The sequence below is a fragment of the Patella vulgata genome, chromosome 8, assembly GCF_932274485.2.
Source record: "Patella vulgata chromosome 8, xgPatVulg1.2, whole genome shotgun sequence".
Taxonomy (NCBI): domain Eukaryota; kingdom Metazoa; phylum Mollusca; class Gastropoda; family Patellidae; genus Patella; species Patella vulgata.
In genome coordinates, this window is record NC_065886.2 from 18827732 (window position 1) to 18855299 (window position 27568).

Sequence of the window (27568 nt, forward strand, 5' to 3'; positions counted from 1 at the left end):
AAGAAATCTGTTGTGTGCTTTGTAGAATGAGAAAAATGAAATTACTTGATTTAACCTCGAAGTATAGCTTAAAATAAATATTGAAAATTTTGATAATATAATGTTAAATTTGAAAAGTGTTCATGGCTTCCATTGCATGTTTTCAGAAGCGTGGTTTATTTATGTCACTGATGTTTTGGTATTAGTTTTATCAAAATAATAAAAAACAAAAAAAAACCCCTACTGATATCTGCAGCTTTGACTTAGTAAACATCATAATGTTTATTTTCTGAAAAATGGATTAACATCTCTGAATCAAACAAAACAAGACCCACTGCAAACAAAAACAGCAAGATTTAAATTTTATAAGTTAGGGAAATAAAAATAAACTAATTTTTGAAGATAAATATACTGGAAAGCCATGTTAACACAAGGAGTCTGCAACGAGTCTCATTTAGCCATGTGAAATAATGTTGCCCTTAATATTAAGTTCATAATTTTACAAATCCGTGTACGAGGGCTCCATACAGTACCTGCAATGTCTTATCTGAACAAAATTCATTTGTCATGTATTTATATTTAGTGTATTATAGCAGAGTTGCTGCTGCCATGCCATTTAACAACAATTAAAGCCTCAATGCTTCATTTAGTGCTATAGGTATCCCTAGAAAACTACAATATTGTGAAAGTGTAAGCTCTAATTGGAATATCAGTCCAAAAAGGGTTCAGTTCTGTTCAGTATTGACAAAGTTATGATAGAAATCACACCACTAGACTGCCAATTCACCACAAAGATAAACAATTAAACAGTTTACACCAATATATTTAAGAGTGTAAGTGTGTGAATGTACATGTTTTTGGTGGATAGAAAGTTAAAACGTCAATTTATACATCATTTGCCAAATCAAAGGAGGGAGTTTTTTTTATCTTACAATTTTCTATTCTATTTGACATCATTTGGCCTTAGCCTTAGCTTTATATTGCATGCTTTTTTTTAATTATTGGCATGCATTATTTAAAGATAACTTTTAATGTTACAATATATAAAAAGCGTGATTGTATACTGCTGCTAAGTTTTCCCAAAGGCCACATGTTAACAAATGAAATATGAAATCATAATCAGTGTTCAGGGAGGGAAATGGGATTTAATGACAACTCAACATTTGGGAAAACATGGTATATTTTTTATTTCATTAATCTGGTTGCATGAAGTCAGAGGAAAAATGTGTACCTGAAGAAAACTCCACACCTTGTCACATACTAATGTCTGATTAAACCCATTTGGCCACCCAACTCACCAATTAGAGTTAAGAATTATGTAGCCATTACTTTTCTCACTATAAGGAATAGTCTGTTTTTATATTCAGATTTAACAACTTTTAAGATATAAATGAACTAATTTCACTGTTTTGTTTTGACTCTTCCAAGAATAGTGAACTTTCCGCCATTTAAATGGAAGATGTTTTTATCAAACAAATACATTTTGAGATCGGAAGTTGTTTGAAAGCAATAATTGTTTTCTTTGCTCATCGGTCTGTTTCCTTTTCTGTCTGAAATTGGATGATGTGTGATGAAAGAAGCATTAACTTCATCTGTCACTTCCTGAGTTGGACGCCTTTCTTATAGAGCAAAAGGAATCAGGCACCTATATTCTGAAAGATGTTAGAAAGTGATTATCTCTTCTTGTCTACCTCTTCCACACATCAAACAGAAAACTTGGAAGACCTTATTGAACAAATCCGCCAATCACATGATATAAGACTTCCCTCACCTACAATCCCAACCTACCAACAATCATGTAACATATTGTACCAATCTTTTATAGAAGTAAGACTAGATCTGTGAGCCATATGATTTATTATGTTTCATATTTCACATAGCTAGCAATGGGAAACAAATCAATATTTGAATGTGTTATTTTTGTTAGTTGACAGGTATTCTTGCTTTAAAGGTAAACTTATTATAAGTGATTCAACCATAGTCAAATTTTTAAAAAAGCATGAGATATGATTATGAATATTAGCTTTGTAATTGTATATTCATAAATTTACTAACTTTAATTAAGGGTGATGAGTAGTCTAAGATGCACACTAAATTTTCAACACCAGTCTTATTAAGACTTTGCATCCTTGTTCCATGTTTAAAATAACCTAGAGGACACATAACAGCCTAACTATTTGTTGTGCAATAATGGAGATGCAAGCGGAAAGAAAAAAACAAAAAACAAGAAGGTTTCCTCAACCTAGATCAGTTCTTGAATAAATTATGACATTGTACACACATTGGTAATGTGATCCACAGCAACAGTTTCAAACTGGACCATTGACATCTATCTATTTATAAGTCAGAATGAATTCCCTCTAAGGCGCGATTATCCAGGTCTACCTTCTATCATGACTAAAGCATTGCTGATTTTCGTTTTTTGATGGTCAAAGATTACTATTTTGAATGTATAAAATGATTTTGAGAGTGACAGAGTAGTGCAATGAAGTAAATACCGAAAATCACAAAATCTTGTTTGAAGGTAATAAATAAACAAAGATTTTAAAATACTAGCCGTAGATATTTTTTAAAACATTTTTGTTGTTGAAATGTTGCTTATAACCTCTACTTTTGATCTAAGGGAGGGATTATAGCTATCTCTTTTTAGCATGAACTCCAAGAAAACTCATCATTTGGCGTTTCCATGGATACCAGACAAACCACTGTCTATAGCCAAAAAGTGTCCCATAGGTTTCTTGAACTTGCATTTAGTGTTGTTCATGCCAAGTTTGATGAAAATCCATGCAGGCATAAGTTTGGAACATAGTTGGTAAATAAAATTGGTATTGTTTTGGTGATTAATATGTAGTTTATCACCCCAAATAACAAAAAATGTCATATCTTACGAACAAAACTTACAGTGCTAGCTTTGAAATGTGCAATTTAGAGTACTCATTGCCCTTAATTTAAGATCCTTCATAATACAATCATATGCCCACTGATGACAATATAGCGAATGCATTCCATAAAACTGCTTTTTATATACTCACATTTTATGTGGGAATATATTACTGTCACTCCTGTGCGTTGATTCGTCCATCAACTGTTCAAGTGTTTCAGATTATTTTTTTTTTCCAAACTAGTTGATCTTGTCCTAAAGGGGTTCAGAAGCCCTAATGAAATTCAGACTTACTGGTCAATTTTGTGTAGAGTTAGTGTCCCTAACACTGAAACCTTGAATGTGATCTATGGGTGAAAGTTTTTAAGGGGTTGTTTTGCAGTCATAAATCAAAATCTACTCACTCTGACCACGAAAAATTGAATAAATGCCATCTTTCAAAGTGTTGCTGGTGGATGTATATTTGTTGCCTGGAAACGCAGTGTTTCATTATTATTATAGTGCTGAAAGAATTTTCATTCAAGAGGTCTCTTGTTCATGCTTTTTGAAAAATCATAACACATTTTTGGGTATGGTACATATAGTTTAAAACCATTGGTGAATTATTTTCATAAATAAATATCTTAAAATTAATAAGAATTGGGTCATGGGCAATCATTTAATAAAAATAGTGATGGTAATGTGTCATTGGTTGTGAAATATTTGTAACCCTATTTATTCGTAATACAAATGTAGGTTCCATTTAGTATTGAAATAATTTAGTGTTACCAAGAAATAGGAAAAAAAAAAGATCCCCACAAAATTGACATTCCTTAATGTAATGACCATCTTTTTTAGGTAGGAAACACCGGTCAGTTATATAGCTCATAAACCCTAATGATCCTATTTGCATTATGATTTATTTTATATAGATGGTGATTGTATTTTAACAAAAATTGCATGATATAATTCTTATCAAAGGTTATAAAATACTTGTTAAATTTGTTAGTAAATAATTGATTATGTATATTTAACTTAATGTAATATATGAATGCTCAGTTTGAAGATAAATGATTAATCATTATATGCAATCCTTGTGGTACAGACCAAAATAGTAAATGCAGCCCTGGCAATTTTTGTTGGTAGTTGGTAATTACTGACGGTTTGTTTCTGGCATACTCAGAAGAAAACGTATAAAATATGTGTGAGAATTAAATGACAATGATATGAAATTATTGTTCTTCTCTTATGCAAGATTGTAACAATTCTCTGAAGTATCTTTTTTTTTCTGTCTTAAAAGTAATTTGAGTTGGAAATCTCGCGTTATGTACATCCATTGATAAAGACTTTTTTTTATGTGCTTGTATGACAAAATAACATAGTTTATGGATTTTCACTTTGTAAAAGTGAATATTATTATTAAATAAAAGATGAAGGTAGACAATAGAATTAATTTGGCCACTAAATTGCAGAATTTTTATTGGAGCTTTGTGTTAAAATCAGTGATTTTTGCATTGATAGATGATGTATAATGCAGCTGGTGAATTAGTCTCTATCATCCAGAAAAATATTCTACGAATATTAGTCTGGCTGCGTTGTCGACATTTGAGAAGAATAGGTCATTTGCTAGATTAACCAGTCTTTTACATTATCATAAACAAAGTCTAAGGGAGGTAACTAGTTTTAAAACACGATGTTGGCACCCATGAAATTAATTTAAGAATGCCGTTTCAGAAAATCCATTTGATTGCATTGGCAGTTCAATATCCAACACACTTAATTTTTTTTTATTGTAAAATTTCTCTCTTACCTGATCTGGCCAAAGATACCGGATAATCAACCACATAAAAAACAAAACTCCTGGTTACGCATGGGCAATTGAAAACACTCCCAGACCCTCCGTATGTTGAAGACTTGGAGGTTCTGGCGTCTGGGTGACCGAGAATACTGGTGAATTAGATTTTTTTTAAAAATGGGGGGTGAAGGAGGAGGATATTTAACTTCTGTTTAGGGAATAAACCTTTTTATTCAGCAGTTTTTGCCAAGGTATAATTTGTCTGATTGCCATAAATGGAAATGAATACTATAAACAGCATTCAATTATAAGAAAGTTATGTCTAATTTTCCAGTTTGATTTTGATTGCCTATAATCACTAACTACCTATTTAATTTCCTTGCCTAAAATATCATTAATTCAATCTTGATATTTCATTGTCATTATTGCCATTGTGTATTTTCACTATTTTCTATTTGCAATTAAAATGAGTTTTATTTTGATATTTTTTATTTTTGGTTAAATCTGTATTATTTTTATGTTATTTTATCAGATATATTATTTTTTACAAACATGTCTATTATTTTGTCATTTTCAGTTGGAATCTTTCTTCGCTCTTCCGTCCAATCAGAGAAAATTTGTTCCAAGGGGTCGCAAAGCACTGGATGAACTTTTGGCCGTATGTTGTCATCACATTGATCATGGCTTGTTTTTGCCGTGCTGTTACTGCCTCCTCACATCATCCCTATCATAACATTGCTTGCAGCTGTTCATTTTTCATTTGAAAATGATCTAACGCCATTTTATTTATACCTCCTTTTGTTTAAACTGTTTGCAAGATAAAACACGTTTTGTTTATGCTAATCATAACATTGTATTAAAAATGCATTATTCAGTATTTAACATCTATATAAACATCTATACAGAAATCTATGATACATTGTTTTTTTAGCCACCTGGCCATTAATCAAGACTAAATTCAAACACAAAATTATAGAAATATTTTAAATTGGATTACAGTTGAATGAGACACAAGGAAAATCATTGACAAAAATAGAATTATCTCCCTTTATATGTTGGAAATTATTGGTTAGAAATCAGTTTTATTCTTAATTGGTTATAAATTAAAGGAGTTGAATGTACATATACTAATGGGTATCGCAGTACATCTGGTACGGGGACATACTACATACACTCTATGGAATTTTGTTTCAGGTAACTTATCAAATAGGATACACTGTACATTAGAACCACTGATAAATAACATCCAAGAATATAACAATATATTTTAATATATGTTTGTATTTGCCAAAAATAATTAATTCCTGTTTGTCTAATATTTTGATTTCTTTGCATGGCTGTGGATAGAGTATTAGCTAGTTATGCCATTTGTCTGTTTTTGTTTGTCTACAAATGTAATGCCATCTTCATTATCCCAGTTGGAGTTGAACGTAAAACCCCATTTCATTTCATTACAAATGTAATGTAAACTTATGTGAAGCTTTATGTCGTTTGAATTGTTTATGTATCCCTTGCTGCATTTATTAGTTACCTTTATTACTATTCGTTTCTTTATAACTGTTGTTTCTTGATAATTAAAAATTGATATGCAAATTGAATAATTGCTGAATTTAACAGAATTGAACGAACTGTTTTTATTTTTTTATTGTATTTTAATAAAGTGCTGTTTAATTTTTTGGCATGTAAATTTATGTACCATATTTTAATAATATTTTTAATATATTTTGATTTGTAAATATTGTGTACACCTCTCCCCTTCCTTGCCTTAAATTAACCAAGGTTTTGTGATAAAATGGTGACATCTTCTGATCAAAATATAACAAAATATTTGACAAATTTGTGACAAAATTTATTTTGACAGTGGAGAACACCATTTTAAGATGTATATTTTTATACGCCCACATGGAAATGTGGTCGTATATTGCCGTCGCCCCCGTCCGTCCGTCCATCGTCCACAATTTCTTGTGAACACTCTACAGGCTACATTTATCATCTGATTGTTTTGAAATTGATATATGTTGTTTGCATTAGTGAGATGAAGAATCCTATTTAATTTCAATAACTTCCGTTAATTTCTTCTGGAGTTATGGCCCTTGTTTCACTTTGTTGCACCTTGTGAATGCTCTATCGACAAAAGTTATCAACCGATCTGTATGAAGTTTATATGCATCATTTAAATTAGTAAAACAAAGAAGCCTATTGAATTTCAGTAATTTCCTTTAATTACATCTAGAGTTATGGCCCTTGTTTCACTTTGTTGAATCTTGGGAATGCTCTAATGACAACAGTTATCATCCAATCTGTTTGAAATTGATATGCATCATTTAAATTAGTGAAACAAAGAAGCCTATTTAATTTCAGCAATTTCCGTTAATTACGCCGTGAGTTATGGCCCTTGTTTCACTTTGTTGTACCTTGTGAATGCTCTAACGACAAAAGTTATTATCCGATCTGTATGAAATTTATATGAATCATTTAAATTAGTAAAACAAAGAAGCCTATTGAATTTCAACAATTTCCGTTAATTACATCTAGAGTTATGGCCCTTGTTTCACTTTGTTGAATCTTGTAAACGCTCTAATGACAACAGTTACCATCTGATCTGTTTGAAATTGATATCTGGCATTTAAATTAGTACAACGAAGAAGCCTATCGAATTTCAGCAATTTCCGTTGATTATGCTGTGAGTTATGGCCCTTGTTTCACTTTGTTGTACCTTGTGAATGCTCTAACGACAAAAATTATTATCCAATCTGTATGAAATTTATATGTATTGTTTAAATTAGTAAAAGTTTCAGCAAATTTCTGTTAATTACATCTAGAATTATGGCCCTTGTTTAACTTTGTTGAATCTTGAGAACGCTTGAACAACAAAAGTTATCACCTAATCTGTATGAAATTCATATGCATCATTTGAATTAGTAAAATGAAGAATCCTATTGAATGTCAGCAATTTCCATCAATTACTTTTAGAGTTATGGCCCTTGTTTTACTTTGTTGAACCTTGTGAACGTTCGAACGACAAAAGTTATCAACCGATCTGTATGAAATTTATATGCATTATTTGAATTAGTAAAACGAGAAAGCCTGTTGAATTTCAACAATTTCTGTAGATTACTTCCAGAGTTACGGCCCTTGTTTTAGTTTTTAGAACTTTGTGAACCCTCAAACAACGAAAATTATATCTGTTATCTGTATGATATTGTCTATTAAATTCCCCTAATCACCGACAAAAGAATAATTATGTGACAACCCCTGTTGACTGCTCGGACGATTTAGCTGCTGTGGGCGTATGTTTTGTTGCCTGGCAACCTATCTTTTTTTTGCATGTTGTCTGCACACTAAGCACTCATTCTACATAAGCCTTATGTTCTGCACATGAATGCCAGATCAACAGCCAAACAATGTCTGATCATGAAATTGGGAAATTTACATACACATGCGCACAGCAAACCCTTCCACTGTAACACTTCATATCTTCCATGGCAGTTTTTTACATATTTGTTTACTCTGTCAGTGTGTGTATCTATATGAATTAATCCAACTATTTCCAAAGCTTAACATTTAGCACCCATTAAAAATTTCAACAATCTCTTTCACAAATACCAACCTATATTTGACTGACCATGGGCAGAGAATAATCTAATCACAAGCAGAACATGAGGCATAAAGAATGTGAGCATGCTGTATATTTTAATTAATATATTTATTATTTTAACATATTAATATTAATGCGTGCACATATTCTGATTAACTTTTGCAGTTGGAACAAGTGTTCAGCAATCAGCCTGATGCCAAGGGAGATAAATCCAACAAAGACGTATGTGAAATGAGGGTTTTAAATTTCAAATTTAAATGATGTATTTCTCAAGTAGTACAAGTAGTAAACAGAAAGAAAATATTGATGTTTAACTTAAAAAAAAAACCCCAAAAACCAACTAAATACAGTATTGATTAGACGGACAAAAAGTTGTGTAGAAAATAATTATATCTCTTTTAAAAATTTTTTTTCTTACTTCAGTCTTCGAATTATATGCAACTACCAGTAAGTAATGAAACCAGCCTTTTTTTAGTTGTAGAAATAAATCTTGACAAACTGTTTGTTCTTCACGAATGGAGCTAATAAAGACCAGACATAAGCCATTTATTGTGCTATCAAGAGAAACTTTGCCTGTGACAGTTGTGTTTCCGTCTACCTTTCGTATAATTCCTACTATCAAGTGTTATTTTACGTGCACACAAATGTTTATATCGAGCCTCAGATTTTCAACCCATTTGAACATTAAAATGCTGTTCCTTGCCAGACTTCCCTGCCCCGTCCCACCATCCTGTGAACGACTGGCAAGATCAAACCACCACGCTAGAAAAACCTCTGAAACACAGATCTGTGTTCTTTTAAACATGCATTGTGCAAGAGCTAAATCTGGCTATTGCAGGTCTTTCTTTAGGCCTGAAATGTTATCTAAATTATTAATTAGACACTCGAGACTTTGTTTATTATCGTACAAAAGTTAGTAATGATGATCAAGGCTAGCTTACCTAAAATTAAATTTCTAATGTCTTGGTCCAGAGTTAAACAATTTGACTTCAATTTTCAAAATATTCTGCTTTCATTATCTATTTTTTTTAACTATTTTAGCAAGAACTGTCATCCTTTTATCTAATCTTACCTAATGCCCCTTTAACAAAACATTTGAATTGACACTATTTGGCAGTAAAAAGTAATGTGAATAATTAAATACATCATTTGAATTTGGAACATTTCATTTGTTTCTCTTTGTAGTTTATGTTTTATTTGAACTAATCCTGTTTTTCTTTTAGCATTTTGTATAAGTATTTTGTGTGTAAAAACTTACATAAGTCAAACAATTAATGTAAATAGAACTAGATTTATAGTATTTTGTGACCATTATTAGACATTAATCAATCCTTTTAGACTTTACATATAATAATTAAACTGATTTGAATGAATTGTAAACATTTTTCTTCCAGTGTATCAAACCATCGGTTCTTGACAAATATCTTTGATGGATAATTTTTTATTGTTCATTCTAGTTATGCTTGCATAGCTTTCAATGTCTGTGTTTATATATTGGGTCCTTTCCATCATTCACATATTAGTGGCTAGAAAAATTGATATATCTTTTTGACATAGGTTGTTCATCTAATTGTGAATATTTTTCAAGAATCACCTCTAGAGTTATGCCCCATTGTATGAAATCCTGTTAAAATTTTCTAATTGCAATTATTAACCTATCTTTCTGAGATTATATGCTGGTTGTGTCCTATTAAAAGTTAAGCTCATTCAAAGGAATATGTCTATTTCCTGGCAAACTATGTTGGCCATATCTTCGAGTTTGTCTTCTGGATTTGTAATTAATTGTTATGTGCCCTACGATCCGCCTGCACTTAACTATTACGGTAAATGTGTCTCCAAGAGATGTTTTGTGATTCAGACTAACCATCTAATTGGATTGGCTAATTCAGACTTAAGTGGCATTAGTATATATATACTAGCCCTAGCTAACAGCACTCTTGGAGATCTAGACTATTAATTGTATAAATATAATTTTAAATAGTGTAGGTTTGAAATTGCTTAATTAAATGAAACAGACAATTTAATAAGGTATAATTTTATTTGGAAAATCTACAGTAAGGTCCTTTACTTAACCATTTAAATACTGCCAATAAAATGTTTACTTATTTAAATTTAATTCATGAATCTTGTTAAAAAGAGGACTACTATGACTAGATGATGTTACTCAATATTTGGAGTGGACGATTTTTTATGAACCAAAATTTTCAAAATGACTGTCAATTAATTGTACAGTTAATAATGTGATGTTGTGGGGGTTTTTTCTTATTAAACAGGAAAGTTTACCTGATGTACAAGACACAACTTTATTGATACATTTCTTTGGTCAGAGAGGTTCAGATGTACTTAAATATGATGACTTCTACAGGTATATAAACTTTATGTGATATTATCAAGCCATGAAATTATTGCATACCATCTATTATTGGTGTGATTTAAATATTTTGGACTCAGATGCAGTATTGTGGAATGTGGTGTGATTGATCGTGGTGAAACCAGGAAAAGCCTTGTGGTAGTGCTAACATTCATTAGGGTTTCACACTGCGTAGCTTGTGTGAAACACTATTGTTTTTGTTAAGATTGTTATTCATCTTATTAGGCTTTCAGACGAAAGTCTGAAAGCCTATTGAGATTACTAAAATTATTATTATTATTATTATTTACCGCGGGAGTCTATTTCTCCATGATCGGAAATAGATATCGGTCTGGAACCAAATTTTCTATCGGGAAACCATGTGGTGGTTACTTGATAAAGTATTTTTGAAACTTCTGCGCAGGCTGGAAGTGGCCGAATTTTGAACGGTAGCAATAAATCAAAAAGCGGCCGTGGTTTCACCAATTCTTTATCTATTTTAAAACAATTCACATTTTTGGAAACCCTGAATCTTTTCCGAGACAACCCTGAATCTTTTCCGAGACAATGGCTATCTCACATTTTTGGATTTCGAACATTCATCTATGGCTTTTGTCGTTCGAAATTTGAAAATTTAAATTTTTACAAAAAACTTTTTTATTTATAAATATCTTTTAGTCGTGTTTTACACAGAATTAACGAGTCATCTGACTTGTGCAAAAATGTGAAATTTTTTTGTCTCAGTAATTTTCCTTGGCCGCCATTGGCTAATTCAGTTTTTCAGTTCTAGATTAATTATTTATTGCTCGATTTGTATAAAACAAAGTTCATATACTCTGTTGTCTCTATTGTCATTTTTTTTGTTACCGATAGAGATATCTGTCGGGACCGGAAGTGGCTTAATTTTACCAAAAACTACAATTTTGACAGTTAGGTACCATTTTTCGAAAGCAAATATTATTTTTTTAAAAAACTGATATAACTAAAAGAGTGTGCCCTTTATAGGCGCACAAAATCGAGCAAATTCGATTAAGAGGTGAAAAAAGGTGTAAAATTGACCTATTTACAACTCATTCAGGCTTTTCAGATTTTAAAATATTTCTACGTAACTTTTATAAACTTGTAGCTATAATCCATACGAAGAAAATGTATGTTAAAATTAGTTTGTAATATAAGCAGTTACCTAGAAATGGGCAATTTTGCATAAGTCACTGTTTTCGTTATTTTGCCTGTAAAATAGTCAATTATTATTGGATTTTCACAAAAGTGACACCATTTGATTCAAAAAGCAAGTATGCGTCGTATCAAATTGATTACAATTTAAAATTGATACCTGAAGTGACGCCATTTTGTCAAAAAATGCATTTTTAACTTTTAAAATCAATATTTTTTTCAACCAAGAATTATTTAATATGTATTAATAATTTTAACTTTTGAATTACATTCACATATTAATAAAATTCATAAGGTCATATAGATTTCCCAAAATTGTTTCTTACTTGTTCAGGCGATTTTCAACAGGTCACTTTTCAAGGTTTTTGGTCCATAAAAGTGTCAATTATTATTCGATTTTCATAAAATTTTCACTGTGTGATACCTAATGCCATTTACAATTTCATACAAGTCATTTAAGATTTTCATTATCACCGGAAGTAACGTCATTTTGGCAAAAACTATATTTTTAGCCTTCAAAACCGATATTTTATTCAAATGAGTCTGATTTGTAATATTTTTAAAATTATGATATTTGATTCCAATCACCAAATAGATTGAACCCATACGATCATACAGATACCAGAAAATGGTTTCTAACTTGTACGGTTGCAGAGAAATAGACGGTTTTATACAAGTCACTTTTCAAGGTTTTTGGTCTATAAAAGTGGCAATTATTATTCGATTTACATAAAATTTTCACCATGTGATGCCTTATGCCATTTCTGATTTCATAAGACTAATTGAACATTTTCATTATCACCGGAAGTACTGTACACTTACATGTAACAAATGTATAAAATGAATTGATATTGCTGGATTTGGTTGATTCGGCGTCCATTTTATTTGATGTGTGCAATGCTTATGTGGAAACCTGTTTAATGGTTTCATTGGTACCGGAAGTGATATATGTTTAGGGTAACGTGGCACCGGCAAAACCGTAGTCATAAAAATATTCGATATTAAAAAAAAAAACACAGTAAAAATCGGTGCTCTTGCAAAAATCGTGATTTCACGGTCAGGTGTGACCGGATCAAAACACCTAAAGTATCGTTTGATAGCTCGATGAATGGGCTATTGTATGACACACTTCCTATCTGATTCCTGAAAGCCGGTTCAGTGCTGCTTGCAGGTCTAGTTATTATTATTATTCCCAATTATTTTTGATTAGATCTCAGCAACTGCTTGTCGGATCTTTACGATTTCTTCGGTTTTACTGGAAAAGTGGGTGTGACTTAGAGGATAAAGCTATTTTGAACGTTCTGCGACAATGCGAAATGTCCGAAATCACCGAAGCTATCGTTTTTAGAAATATTGCAGTAATTTTAACAATAATCATTGGATTTTAACTTTCGAAACATTTTGGTATAGCCAGAGACAGGGCACATAGCTAATCTACTTTTGATTTTTTATTTTCTGCAAATCTTCGCAGATATTAGGCGCCAAATTTCGAAAATTTAAATTTTTACAAAAAACTTTTTTATTTATGAATATTTTTTAGTCGTGTTTTACACAAAATTAACGAGTCATCTGACTTGAGGAAAAATCTGATTTTTTTTTGTCTCAGTAATTTTCCTTGGCCACCATTGGCTAATTCAACTTTTCAGTCCTAGATTAATTATTTATTGTTCGATTTGTATAAAACAAAGTTCATATGCTCCGTTGTCTCAATTGCCATTTTTTTTGTTACTGATAGAGTTATTTGTCGGCACCGGAAGTGGTGTAATTTTACTAAAAACTACAATTTTGACAGTTAGGTACCACTTTTCGAAAGCAAATATTATTTTTTTCAAATCTGGTATAACTGAAATGTTGTGCCCAGTTTTTTTAATTTCGATTCCGTTTTTCAGGCTATTTCGACTAAAAGGTGAAAAAAGGTGTAAAATTAGTCTATTTACAACCCATCCAGCGTTTTCATATTTTAAAATATTACTTCATAACTTTCATAAACTCGTAGCAATAATCTATACGGAGAGAATGTATGTGAAAATTAATTTGTAATATGCGCAGTTGCCGAGAAATGGTCAATTGTGCATGAGTCACTCTTTACGCTATTGTGCCTGTAAAAGAGTCAATTATTATTGGATTTTCATAAAAGTGACACCATTTGATGCATAATGTCAATTGTGACTAGTTCAACTCAATTTAAAATTTTCAATGTCACCGGAAATGACGAAATTTGGGCAAAAACTGTATTTATAGCCTTCGAAACAAATAATTTATTCAAATGAGTCGTATTTAGTGTTTGTTTAAGATTTTGATATTTGATTCTAATCAACTAAAAGAATGAACCCATACGATCATATAGATATCACAAAATGGTTTCTAACTTGTTCAGTTGCGGAGAAATAGGCAATTTTCAACAGGTCTCTTTTCAAGGTTTTTTGTCCACAAAAGTGTCAATTATTATTCGATTTTCATGAAATTTTCACTGTGTGATACCTAATGCCATTTACGATTTCATACATGTAATTTAAGATTTTCATTATCACCGGAAGTAACGTCATTTTGGCAAAAACTGTATTTTTAGCCTTCAAAACAGATATTTTATTCAAATGAGTCTGATTTGTAATGTTTTTAAAATTATGATATTTGATTCCAATCAGCAAATAGATTGAACCCATACAATCATACAGATACCAGAAAATGGTTTCTAACTTGTACGGTTGCAGAGAAATAGACGGTTTTATACAAGTCACTTTTCAAGGTTTTTGGTCTATAAAAGTGGCAATTATTATTCGATTTACATAAAATTTTCACCATGTGATGCCTTATGCCATTTCTGATTTCATAAGACTAATTGAACATTTTCATTATCACTGGAAGTACTGTACACTTACATGTAACAAATGTATAAAATGAATTGATATTGCTGGATTTGGTTGATTCGGCGTCCATTTTATTTGATGTGTGCAATGCTTATGTGGAAACCTGTTTAATGGTTTCATTGGTACCGGAAGTGACATGTTTAGAGTAACGTGGCACCGGTGAAACCTGTCATTACTGCATCGCAGTTCTAGTTTAATTTGTGGTTGTATCTGTAGGTTTCATCAATTGTCTTTTTGATAAAAGGATGAAAACTATTTCTGGGGATAGCTCCTGTGGTCATGCCCCTTGATAAGAAACCTTGTTTAACAGCAAAGAGCAACAATTATCATTTGAACCGTTGATTCCATGGAAAAGAAGACTTATTTATTTTTAGCAATTTCAGGAGCTCAGTAAGTAAGACGTTGTCCCACTAACCCGGCTGTCCCATGTTCGATCTCAGTTTTTGCCAAGAATGTTCCTGTCTGGTTTTGTTAGGGGTACATTTCTAACAAAAACCCCAGGAGTTATAGGTCTGCATGATGATTTAAAAGATCTTGTTCTATATAGTCTAAAGTTTTTATGAGAACATTTGAGAATGTTAGACATTGTTTAGAGTAATAAAAGGAAGAGGTTGGAGAGAACACGGTTATCCTGGGAGCTCTGACAATCTGTATAGATGCTGCAGACAACTTTGCTAGTAGATATATTTGTTGACTTAAAAATAACAACAGGAGGGTATGACAAGCCCTTGTCTACGTTATTTTTCCATTCATTAGAAAAACTACCGTATATTTGCTAACGAAAATGAATTTTGAAAGCAAAGTGATAGAAACAGTGTTGCTCAGTTTTTAAGATATTTATCTGTTTTTCTTCCTGCAGATTTATGGAAAATTTACAGAGTGAAGTTATTGAGCTAGAGTTTTTAGAATTTTCTAAAGGAATGAATACAATATCTGAAGTAGATTTTGCTCGCATTTTATTGAGATATACATTATTAGATAAGGCAGAAATAGACCAGTGTATTGACAGGGTTAAAGAGCGCATTCCTGAAGAAATGGTAAGTATTTCTAAAATTCAAACTATCACTTCCATTGTAGAACACCTAATACCACTTCTCATTTATTTATAGCTCTAAAACATATTTTATTGCAAAAATAAACTTTACAAAGGGATAAGATCAATTTATAAAAAATTATGAATCTTCTTCCAAAATAATAATCAAACTTTTATATAAAATAGTAAGGCGAATTGATTTTTAATTTAACTAACATAAACATATATACATCTATTTACAAAACTTCCTTGTAAATTATATTAATTAATGTATACTAATATGTTTACTTATTGGTACATTATTATAGTATTTGTTTTTAATTTTTAATTATATGTAAAAGGTTTTGAGTCTTTGATATACCTTTGAATAACTAAAACTAACATTTTATTTAATTTTTTTGATAGTAGCGATGAACCATGTAGAAATATTTCGTGTAATTCAGTGAAAGGATTATTTCCAAGCCATGTCAGTTTACTGAAAAGGGCACAGCGTTGTATACCTCGGGCAATCAAAAAAATAATGATACGAATTTTCGACAGACATAGTGTTACAACTGATAGAAATTTAAACTACTACATCCAAGTCGAATACGATTGTGGTATATAAAGATTGGCCTAGAACCAATACTTCCGAATTTTGGTGGCTTTATTTTAGGTTTTAGAGATTTTTTAAATTCTTTAACGTTTGCAATGTCTTTTAAATCTTTTGATAAATTATTGTATTCATGAATAGTTTTCGGAAAGAATGATTTTTTTCTGATACGTTTGAATCAAATGCATAGTAAAAAGATTTCTAACAAAATTCATGTCCTAATGATTATTTTGTTTTAATTTGACTGGAAAATAATTTAATGCCCATTCATTTATTTTCAGGGTATATCTTTCAAAGATTTTAAACAGTTTTGTCAGTTTTTGAACAATTTAGATGATTTTTCAATAGCTATGAAATTGTACACTTATGCTGAACAGCCAGTTTCACAAGGTAACTGCATGAGTTTTGATATGAATCAGACTTTTACCTGATTCTTTGAATTTTAAAAAGGGGGGGGGGGGGTGTAAGATAGAGAAATCGATAGGTCAAATCTTTTTTTTTTCCAGTTGTACGTGGACCTGTCACTATTTCCAACTGTTTATATATTAATGCAAATTGTGTATGGCATAGTTTACCACGAGGGCAGCCGTGATTATGTCCATGACAATTCGGTTTTTAATGCTTAATGGATAGAATACCTACTAAAGTTCCCCAAATCCCCAAATTAAGCCAGAATTAGGCTGACCTTAAAAATATCTTTGTTTCGCCTAACGCGACCGACTAACTAAAACCACCCCCGACTTAAATTATTTTATTGCACTTTTCCACGATCTTTTTATTTTATTTTGTGTGTCAACCTGAAATATATCACGAGAGTTATTTCCCTTTACTATGGCTATGGTTTGATTCATTATTGAAACTGGTTGATCGAGATGAAAGCGTCATAGGTGTCGCTTCTCAACAAAATGGTTGCAGACGAATACACGTCCATTCCCATGAAATGATTCTGCTTCTATGTCTGTGGTGCGTAGTTTTAAACATAACGACGATATTTTCAATATCCGTTTTCGAGAAAAATGAAGGCACAACCCGCACTATCTTTAAAAACATGTTGAAGGAGTTTCACACTTCAAGTTCGTGGCAAATCGTGTGCGATGTCATTGATTTTTTTGCCAATTGAATAAAGAAGACGAATGTTTCCACCCGGAAAATTAATATGTAACAGGCATTGCCTGAGTAGAGCGAAGCTGATTATTGTCAAATATAAAACCTTCATTCATAATTAATTTTCTCAAGTGATACAAAAAATATTAAATAATTTAGTTTTTATTGAGATCTAAATTTTATACATTAATTTTGTTTTTAAAAAAAGAACAAAAAAGTGTGAGAATTATTTTCATTGACGTAAAAAATATGTGACGTCATTGATTAGACGCGTCATAGAAATAGTTCTATGAGGCGCGTAATCTCGCTTGGGCGAGATTTGGTGGATAGAATTATTTTTGTTAGTTACGTGATCTCGCTTGGACGAGATTTGGTAAGTTGACATGCGCATTGCCTGTTTTGCCCAGTGTATCCGGTTCCGGCTGAATTTTTTTTTAATCAAAAGTCTGTGGGTGACATTTTCAATTACGCTCCTGTGTTACCGGAAAAGAGCTTTGCTCAAGGACCGCGCAAAGCGCGGTGCTTTAGAGCTTCGCTCTATAATATGTAACAGGCCTTGCCTGAGTAGAGCGAAGCTGATGTGATTGTTGTCAAATAAAACCTTCATAATAAATTTTCCCCAATTGAAAAAAGAACAAAAAGGTGTGAGGATTTTCATTGACGTCAAAATTATCTGACGTCATTTATTCGACGCGTCATAGAAATATTTCTTAGAGACCCAAAATCTCGCTTGGGCGAGATTTGGTAAGTTGACATGCGCTGACATGCGCATTGACAGACATGCGCATTGCCTGTTTTCCCCAGTGTATCCGGTTCCTGTCTGAATTTTTTTTTAATCAACAGTCTGTGGGTGACATTTTCAATTACGCGCGTGTGTTACCGGAAAAGAGCTTTGCTCAAGCACCGCGCTTCGCGCGATGCTTTAGAGCTTCGCTCTATATTAAGCTGTCAAATTAGCTCTTAAGTTTAATAAAAAGACTTTCAGTTCGTTACTTTTTACGTCAGACCCCAAATTCATTAAACAAAATTAATGAATCTGTAGTATACAGCTAATAAGTTTTCTGTATTGATTTCTCTAACTTTAAAAAAAAAAATCTGAAAAAAAAAACGACCTACCGACCCTTGTCCTCGATTGTGGGTCGGGTTTGGTGAAACAAAGATATTTTTAAGGTCAGCCTTATCATATGTAAAGAAACGGAAAATATTTTATTTTTTATTGACAAATGACAAACATATGCTCTGTAAACCAATTCACTGTGTTCTCTAGGCCGTAATGCTTTGAGCTATATACACTAGTGGTTCTAGCCAATCAACATAGCGAAATAGAAAGCGTGATCTATTTAAAGAGCAGTAATCCCTAGCACTTATTAGCTGTATTGAGTATGAAAGCCGCTGATTCTGCATAAAAACTTGATCGCCCACATGAATATAAACAAATTTTATCGACAGGTTTGCCTGTTTTAAACTACTCAATTTAACTGACAGGTTAGTATGTTAGTAGTTAGCAATTTCAAGGTAAATCAACAATGAAATAATGTAATAATCTGGTCCAAATTGTATGCTTTCAGTTATTGAGTTATCATTGTGGAAATTAATGATATAAACTTACCACTTCACAGTCAAATTTATAAGAAGTTGTTGGTACCATTCCTGCCCATGACAACTGGCCTGAAAATATTTTTAAAAAGTCATAAATAGTCAATATAGACTACATGTACATATAATTCAACCTTCCTAACATACACTAGTCCACAAGCCTTTCTTTTTAAATATTTTTGTTGGCTTACAGTTGTCACTGTCAGTCTTGTCTAACCATTGTCATTACTTACTGCTTGACCCTGAGAAGACAAAAGTGAAATGGAATTTAACACACCAATTTTCTGCTCCTTCCGAGTTAATTTTAACTGCTCTGTAGTTTTTAAATATTATCTTCCTATTGAATTTCCAGACCTTCTGATTTTTATGTAGAATCTGAGGAACATTCTAGAGGCAAAGTTCTTATTTGATCTTAATTAACAATTTTATATCCTATCTTTGAAGTAACAATTAATAAGAAGTGATTGCCCTGAGATGTGGTTTGGTTTAAATTTTCATCAATCATTTATTTTACAGAAGACTTCCAGAGAGCTGTAAAGATCTGTACAGGTTTTACGTTAGGTAAACATATTGTTAATACCATGTTCCAGATATTTGATGTGGATGGAGATGGTCATCTTAGTCATCAAGAATTTATTTCCATTATGAAAGACAGACTCCATAGGGGTTCAAGGGTAGGTACTCATTATTTGTGATCTTTAAGAATTGTATTAACTTAGATGAGTACTGGTATGTTTGAGAGATAATGGTACACAAAAAACCCTTAAAGTCTCCATTTTCTAATATTGTTATTAATTCGACTCATTAGATTCTTAATGCACATATTAATGGATTGTGCTTCTATCTTAGTATTCATTAGTCAAAAAAATTTTGATCCATTATCATTTATTGGAAATATTGCTATTTTTAGTAATGTTACTAGATTAACTCGCATATTCCACTACACTTATTTTCATAAAGAATTATTTGGCTCATATCAATTATTCTTTGTCTTTTTCAGTCCCATCTGATGCACACACAAGGAAACTGGGAGAATTTTCGGGCGTGTGTCAAAAATGAAATGAAAACTTTTTAAATGTTTGTGCACTACATGCTATAGAGTATCTTCATTCATAATGATTGCATAATTTATTGATACAGTATATAATTCACAGATTTATTTTACATACAATCTTCATAAGATATTAGTAATATATTACTGGCTATAAATAAGCTGTTAAAAAAAATTGTTACATGCTACATGATAAAGCTAGTAGTGGGAATAGATTCATGGTATGCCTTCACTGCTTGTAAATATGAAAAAAATCTGCAGTGTCTTAAGTTCTCCTTTTAAGTTCTGATTTTACCAATATTTAAATATATTAATATTACAGATCATGTAAATCCAACATTTATAAGAACTAACACATTTGGGGTTCTTGACTCTAAAAAATGACAATGCATGTTTGTTTTCTTGATATGGCTTTGGTGACTTTTTTGGACAAAGTCTCTTTATTCCCTCATGTTTCGTATTTCTGAATGGTTATGTTAAAGTGTAGGCCAGACGCCAGTATTACTTCACTTTCTTCAAATTATTTCTTTATGTGGGAAAAAAGATGAGTTTGCATTCAGTTATATAGTACACAGAATGTAACATCTGATACCTATAACCTCAAACTTGATGCCAAAAAAACTCTGCTGGAAACTACTTTTATAGAAAAGTTTGTATTGGTTATCTTAGAAATTAAAAGGAAATGTAATTGTCTGTTTAATATCTTTATTGAAATCAATTAGGTCATATTAAATGTACTTGATTCATGGAAACTAAGAAATTGATTCAGAACTGGAAATACAGGAAGAGAAAGAATATTGCCTTAACAGAAAAAGACATCTTGTGTGATGAATTGTAGTCCTTTATTAGACAGGATGGGTAGTAGTAGTGTTTCAAATCAAAAGCTTTCTCAAATACTTATAATCCATAATTCTCCATTATTAATATTCATATGGTTATATTGTACCACATAGTGTAGTATATGAACATGCATGAAAGTTTTTCAACAAGTATGCAATGGATACTTATATCCAAAGTGTAACTGCACTGCTTTAAAGGGGTATTGCCAGATAATATAAAATTAATTATAGAAGCAAAAAGGTGATGTCATGTTAAAACCCTAATGAAAACATATCATTTTGTGTATTTTGAATCCTTATTTCTGTTTAAGATAAGAGTTAATATCTTGAAACAAATTTATTTCAAAAGAAACTATACTAAAATTGTGAGACTACTGTAAAAATATAACTGTAGAAGTTCAAACAGGGACACTTTAGTGGGATACATTAGTTCAATGGTTGTATTGGGGAGCCATATTTAACCATAGTTTCAGTTTTATTATCAGAATTATAAAGGGATTAAAATACTATTTTTGATATAGTTTCTTTTAGAGGTTGGTGTACAAATTATCCTTGTTGTATTGAACATTGATTAGAGTTCTGCTAATGCCACTTTCACTGTAAATACATTTTGTTATTGTTTATATTACTAGATGAGATATTTTATAGTAGTAAATACATGTATTGTTAATAACGTTTTCTATTCTATTTATCTTTGTTATTTACATGTGATATAATATTATTGGAATGTTTTCTATTCTAACTTATTGATTAAAATATATAAAACTTAAATTTATTGTCTGCTTTGATGAGTTGTGTTTCGTTCTATTTTTATGCACATTTAATAGGATTTATAATGTGTCAACACATGCTCATGAAGTCTACATTTTTCATCCAAATTTAATGAATTTTGGTATGTGGCTTTACATTCGTGAGATCTCTGATTCTGTCATAGTGAGCTAGATTCAATAATCATTGCCGTTGTCAAAACTTTTTAAATTACCGAAGTTCATATTAAAGAAAAGGAGTAGTACCCTTATCCAAACAGATTTTAATGCGTTAAATATCTCCAAGATGCATTATTATGATGGTGTCACTAAGACAAAATATAGCAGAACTACAAAATAGAATTTGCACTTTTCATCCCCTTTATATTAAAGTTATTATAATGTTATATCCAAAAGTTACAGCTAAGTTCGAATCTGAACATGATTTCTCAAGATAACGCCCCAAAATAACCCTTGTTTCTCTGCTGCTATTTCCACAACCAAATAAATGGCCAATATGCTTGTCTATTTATGACCCTTCCTTATTGAAAGATGCAGAATGAACTGCAAAATAATTAATTCTAAAGAGCACAAAACCGCCACAGCTTATTGATGTTCTACAAATATCAAATGAAATATGACAATTTCCTAAAGTTTTATAAATGCCCAAATACGAAAAAAAAAAAGAGATAAATTTATAGACCGGTTTAGATTTCAGAAGAGTGAAAACGTAAATGTGGCAATACTAACTCCACGATTTGCAATTTACAAATGACGTGTTTCGATAGACTTCGTTTGATCTTATGTTACTCAATGGACATTCATTTTAAAAAGATTCAACTAAATTATTACAAATGGGAGTCATATCAATAAGCTTCAGAAATACATGTGTCAATTAATGTTTATTACTGAGCGACGTTTCGATTTGGTTTCTCTAAGTTGTATCATTGTTCGATAGAGACAAAAGAAGCTCAGTAATTGTATTCCATAGAAACGTGTCTTGTATAATTCCAGCCCAATTACTAAACCCCACAGAAACAATGAGATGTGTGGGTCGGGAGGGGGCAAATTCAAGGATACTGCTAATAGCACCTTTATTGAAACGCTGCAGTGGCGTAACCAGACATTCCGAAAGGGTGTGTGTTTTTGTGTGTGTGTGTGTGTGGGGGGGGGATAATAATACTAATACACACAAAACCAATTTTAATTACCAGGTCAGTTTTTGGCTGTGGTGTCTGGTATTGTGGTAAAAGGAAAATTGACAACCCAGCGCCACTCACTCTGTCTGCCTCTAAATAAATCAACGCCACTAGCAGGATGAACTTACCCGAAGGTGATACATGTAAACGGATGTATCTCAAAATACCAAATGTCATTTTTGAATACATTCGACAACGGTTAACTTACAACATTCAGCTCTCGGTCAATGTTCTGACTTACTCTGACTTACTAAAACAATGTATATTTCAAATGCGTCCCTTTCTGGATAATGTGTCTGCTGGTTCAGTCGGTTTATAGCCTTCAAATTCCCTCACCATGAACAATACAATGAAGTCGTCAATGATACAATTCAACTCACTTTAACAATTTTTCAAATGTACATTCTCTGAACTACTCCAGGGTTTCGTCTGTGTTGAAGGAAACGGGAAAACCAGACGACACCTCACGCGCGCTCGCACGAGGGTAATCATAATAGAGTGACCGTTCCTTGTTGTCATTCAATTGTCTAGCCTGGAGATAGCCACGTGTTCATCACCAGTTTATTTAATTGTATAATAGCCAATCAGTGTTGGTTAATTAAGTACTTTACATTATTATTGTCCATCTATACATTTTGTGCTATTCCCCAACTGGTCACTGAATGGATCTATTCTGGACCTCAGGTCATCACGCCCAATAATTACATATTTTGTGTTGTATGCAGTTGCCCGGTTATCCAGTGTTTGATGCAGGTGTTAATGAAACAAATGTAAAGTGATATTCATCCACTCCCTTTTCAGTCTCTAGGACAATGTCTTTTGTATCTTACTGTTCGGGTACTGTTAAATGGTGATGACATTCCTTCTAATCTGTCAAAATGAAGAAGTCTGAATAGTTGACCACATAATTAGTATGCCGAAACGATGTGCAACGGGGATGTATTTCATGATAATCGATTCCATAACATCTTCAGTGCTCTTATCAGCCCCGGAGGTCATTAATAGAAGGAGTTTTATCATTGTGAAAATGGGATCCACAATAAATAACAAAAAGTCACCATATATGTACACATGGATATTAACAATAATAATTAAATATCAATATAGTACCTGTAATGAAGAATTCAATGATATAATTAAACTTAACAAATTTAAAATCTGTCTGTTTTGTTTTATTTTGAAAGACAAAGAATCTTTTTTCGGCTGAGTTACTATCCCTTGTAACTTTTGGCATCGCTATGACTTCCATTATCATTCGCCCTGAAGAAACCGCAACGATCGAAAGTACTCGGCGCAACCCGTCTTCATTAGCCCAGTTCGGAGCAAAACAGTAGGACGTTAAACCCCATTTCATTTCATTTTCACTCGGCGCAATGTGATAAATTTATTAGTTTTTTTTAATCATATATTAAAATGGCCTGACGATTCGTTTGATAACGATGAAAGTACTAGCCAAAAATTTAATTTTTAGTGTTTTTTCTCTAATACTTGAATTTTATTAAGTTTGAAGCACTTATCTTTTGTTTTTTCCTAACACTTTTTATTCATTAAATATTTACATAATATAAAGATACAGCAAGTAATTATGAGATCCGAAGACAAGCCTGAGCTTAAAGCCTTAAGTGGGCAGAATGCAATGTCGCGCTTTGCGCCACATGTTTAGACATTTCAATTCGGTTTGCATAATCATACTCATAATGCTCAATCGACGTCACTTGGCTCAGATATGCTACATGTTCCACCCGCCCGAAATGTCTTGACATAGGGAGGAGAGACACTCCCATCCACCAACAATATAAGGTATAAGAAAGATGATTATCAGTACTTAATTTATTGCAATTGGTATCCCATCTTAGCTCTAGACCCGACATAAAGGTAGAACTTGTGTTGTGGAATTATTTTCAAGCATAGACGTAAAACGAATTTTCCCGATTTTGTATTCAGTTTAATCTGTATATTACTGTCATTATAACATATTATTGTATTTAAACGAATTTCTTATTTCAAGCCATGGCGATATATGGAAAATCACAAAGATTTAATCAAATCCCCGACTTTCAGACGATTAATAATATAAATATTACAAATAATGAAAACAAAACGTCGTACCAGTGACCCAGTGAAACACTTGAGAATTAGGTCAAATCCTCACCTATTCTTCAGGTAAGAGATTAATAAACTAATCTGTTTAGGCTAGGTCGGGTCGAGCCAACAAGGAATACATAACATATTTAAAATAGAAATACAGCCTACCTAAGAGTATTTCTAACGGCAAAATATTTAGATTAGAAAAACATAACCCAGTTTAAGACGTTACGTGGACTTACTAAATAGTTAAACCAACTAGCTGTAAATAGGCGATGAACTCACTCTTTGCTGACCAATCATCAAGCGATATTGATTTTCCCGCCCATTTAGCAGTGCCTATATTAACACGTGCTGGCATTAAAATGTCCATTTCACCTTTGATCTGTCTCCTTACCTTGTTCGCAATCTCTGATTCCGTATTATATTTTAAAGGGATCTTTTTATTTTAGTTGATTTTAAAAATGGCTAATATGTTCCACGTGGAAAGGATTTCATGTGTCAACTGTAAACGGTGCCAGTCTTCACCGATATCAGAAGTGGTCGTTCGTCAAATGGCGGGAAAATTAAGAAGAATAGGAGACGATATGCATAACAGACGTTTTTCTGTCCATGAACAGTTTTTGGTATTTTTAAGGAGATTAACAGCACCTCTGGGATTCAATGTAACTATTTGGAACTGGGCTCGACGTATACCTTTAGTTAAATAACTGTTTAATAGAAGATCTTTTTTTAGTGTTTAAGGTAAGTTAGCAATACATTTTGTTTTTCTTACTGTTGCTTAATTATTAATTTAAACACTTTTAATAATATTCTCTACTTAATTCATACATTATTTAAAAATGATTTTTATAACCTATTTAACATCAGATAATTATTAATTTATAACAACTATTGCCTTTATTTAAACACTTATTTTAAAAACATGGCTAGTGCTTTAATGTTTAATATGTTCTCTATATTTCAGAAACAGTAAATGTGCTGAAGAATATAACGGTGAATATTTAAGACAATAAAAAGAAAAACGTGATAGATAAAACAAATCAAGTGATATTAAGGAACTCTTTACATTCTGTTTGCGGTGCCAAAGATTTTGAAGAACGTTCCTGATGTGGATATGTGTTTTGACTTAATTTAGTAATTATAATTATAATTATACAAATAAAAATTCATGTCCAAACATATATATCAATCTTTTCTTATTTATATAATTTTAAATTCTGATAATTTAAATTTCATCGAGGGGTAAAATAACTTAGTTTTTCTTACCTATTTAAGCTTATTATTTAAAATATCTAATGCCGAGTACTGTTATTTATTATGCTTATAGATCAATTCCTGCATTATATATAGTTTATATTTAAAGAAAATATACATTCGTGGCACGCTTTATCAGTAATTATACAAATTAGAATTTTATAATGTTTAAATATATTTATTTATATATTATTTTATGTTGTATTGTGAATTATAATCATATTTGATTTTCAAAATGTTTCGTGCTTGTTGTGTCAAATGTATTATATAATTGTAGTTAAAGAAAATGATGGCCATGCTCTTTCTCACAAATAACAAGTATTATTTATTGTGCTTTCATACACTATGTACATGTATAAAGCCATAAAAAATAAAAACAAATATTGACGTCCATTTTTAAGTTTGTTTCTTTCGTCAGAATGATAGCTTTAGTATTTTAGTTGGACAGGATATAGACGTGTTCCTATTAAAGCATTTCTTTACACCAGCAGTATGGGTACTTAAAAGGGTAGAGAGTAACACATTTTTAAAAGTTTACTTCGAGGATTTTAATTAATTATGTGTAACTTGTTGGAACCCCGTTGATATTTCTGTGTTCATTCGGTGGGTGGTGGTGGGAGGGGGTGGGTAATATAACGGTATTTATAATTTACATTGCGATCAAATACCATCGGAATTGGTGGGGGATGTTTAGACTTATGAAGAAGAATACTTTTCTGGAATCAAAAGGATTACTTATAGCTATGGCTTATAAAGTGAAAATTATGTGCATATGCAGAAAGAGTTATGTGCTACAAGGTGTGGGTATTGTTTCAATTACGGGCGCAGTTTCCCCTTGTCAGTATTGCAGGACAGAGGGCTTGGCAAGGGCGGTGTATAGTGTTCCTTATTCCATGAAATTACTATCCCAGATTAAAAAAATGTTCATTTTTTTTCTTCGAGAATTGGCTTTCTAGCCCCGCACTTCAGAATTATTTGAGATCATTACTGGATCAGCAGATATTTCGGATGATAAGATAAAAAAAAAATTGTATCAATATGCCCATTGAGCAGAACCAACCAACAGAACAGAAAGCAATGTTCTATATTAAAGCAGCAACATGCCAAAGGTTATAGATTTTAACACCATACACAAGCAGAACGGTATTCATTTTAAAAAAAAAAAAATGCATTTCGTTCCAAAATTAATCAAATCGACCAATTCTAACTTAATTTATGGCAATTTTAACCTTACTTTGATTTCTATTGTTTCCATAAAATTGTCGTTATTAACAATAATTATGTTATAGTTTTAGTATAAGCCAGCATATTCTTCATAAATGTCTTTTTGTGCTCAGATTTGCTTCATTACAAAATTACAATTGTCTGCATACTAAAATAATACACATTTTTTACTTTGAAAATAAATGTGATCGACCTGGCTTGTTGTATCTTGAGATGAAAT

At 31.7% G+C, this 27568-nt stretch overlaps 1 protein-coding gene across 9 annotated transcripts in view; it reads left to right on the forward strand.

Annotated features, from left to right (window-relative positions):
• LOC126831182 (calcium uptake protein 3, mitochondrial) overlaps nucleotides 1–21608 on the forward strand; it is an 83262-nt gene extending 61654 nt beyond the window's left edge. The window contains exons 6-14 of one of the 9 annotated variants that reach the window (XM_050561893.1): nucleotides 1907–1930; nucleotides 5212–5292; nucleotides 8398–8454; nucleotides 8656–8679; nucleotides 10506–10597; nucleotides 15482–15659; nucleotides 16529–16637; nucleotides 19464–19621; nucleotides 19948–21608. In XM_050561893.1, coding sequence (XP_050417850.1) covers nucleotides 1907–1930; nucleotides 5212–5292; nucleotides 8398–8454; nucleotides 8656–8679; nucleotides 10506–10597; nucleotides 15482–15659; nucleotides 16529–16637; nucleotides 19464–19621; nucleotides 19948–20022 — 798 coding nt within the window. In that variant the 3' untranslated portion in view covers nucleotides 20023–21608. The remainder of the gene's footprint in view (nucleotides 1–1906; nucleotides 1931–5211; nucleotides 5293–8397; nucleotides 8455–8655; nucleotides 8680–10505; nucleotides 10598–15481; nucleotides 15660–16528; nucleotides 16638–19463; nucleotides 19622–19947) is intronic. The other 8 variants (XM_050561895.1, XM_050561899.1, XM_050561894.1 and 5 more) reach the window with 8 other exon arrangements.
• The last annotated feature ends 5960 nt before the right edge of the window (nucleotides 21609–27568 follow it).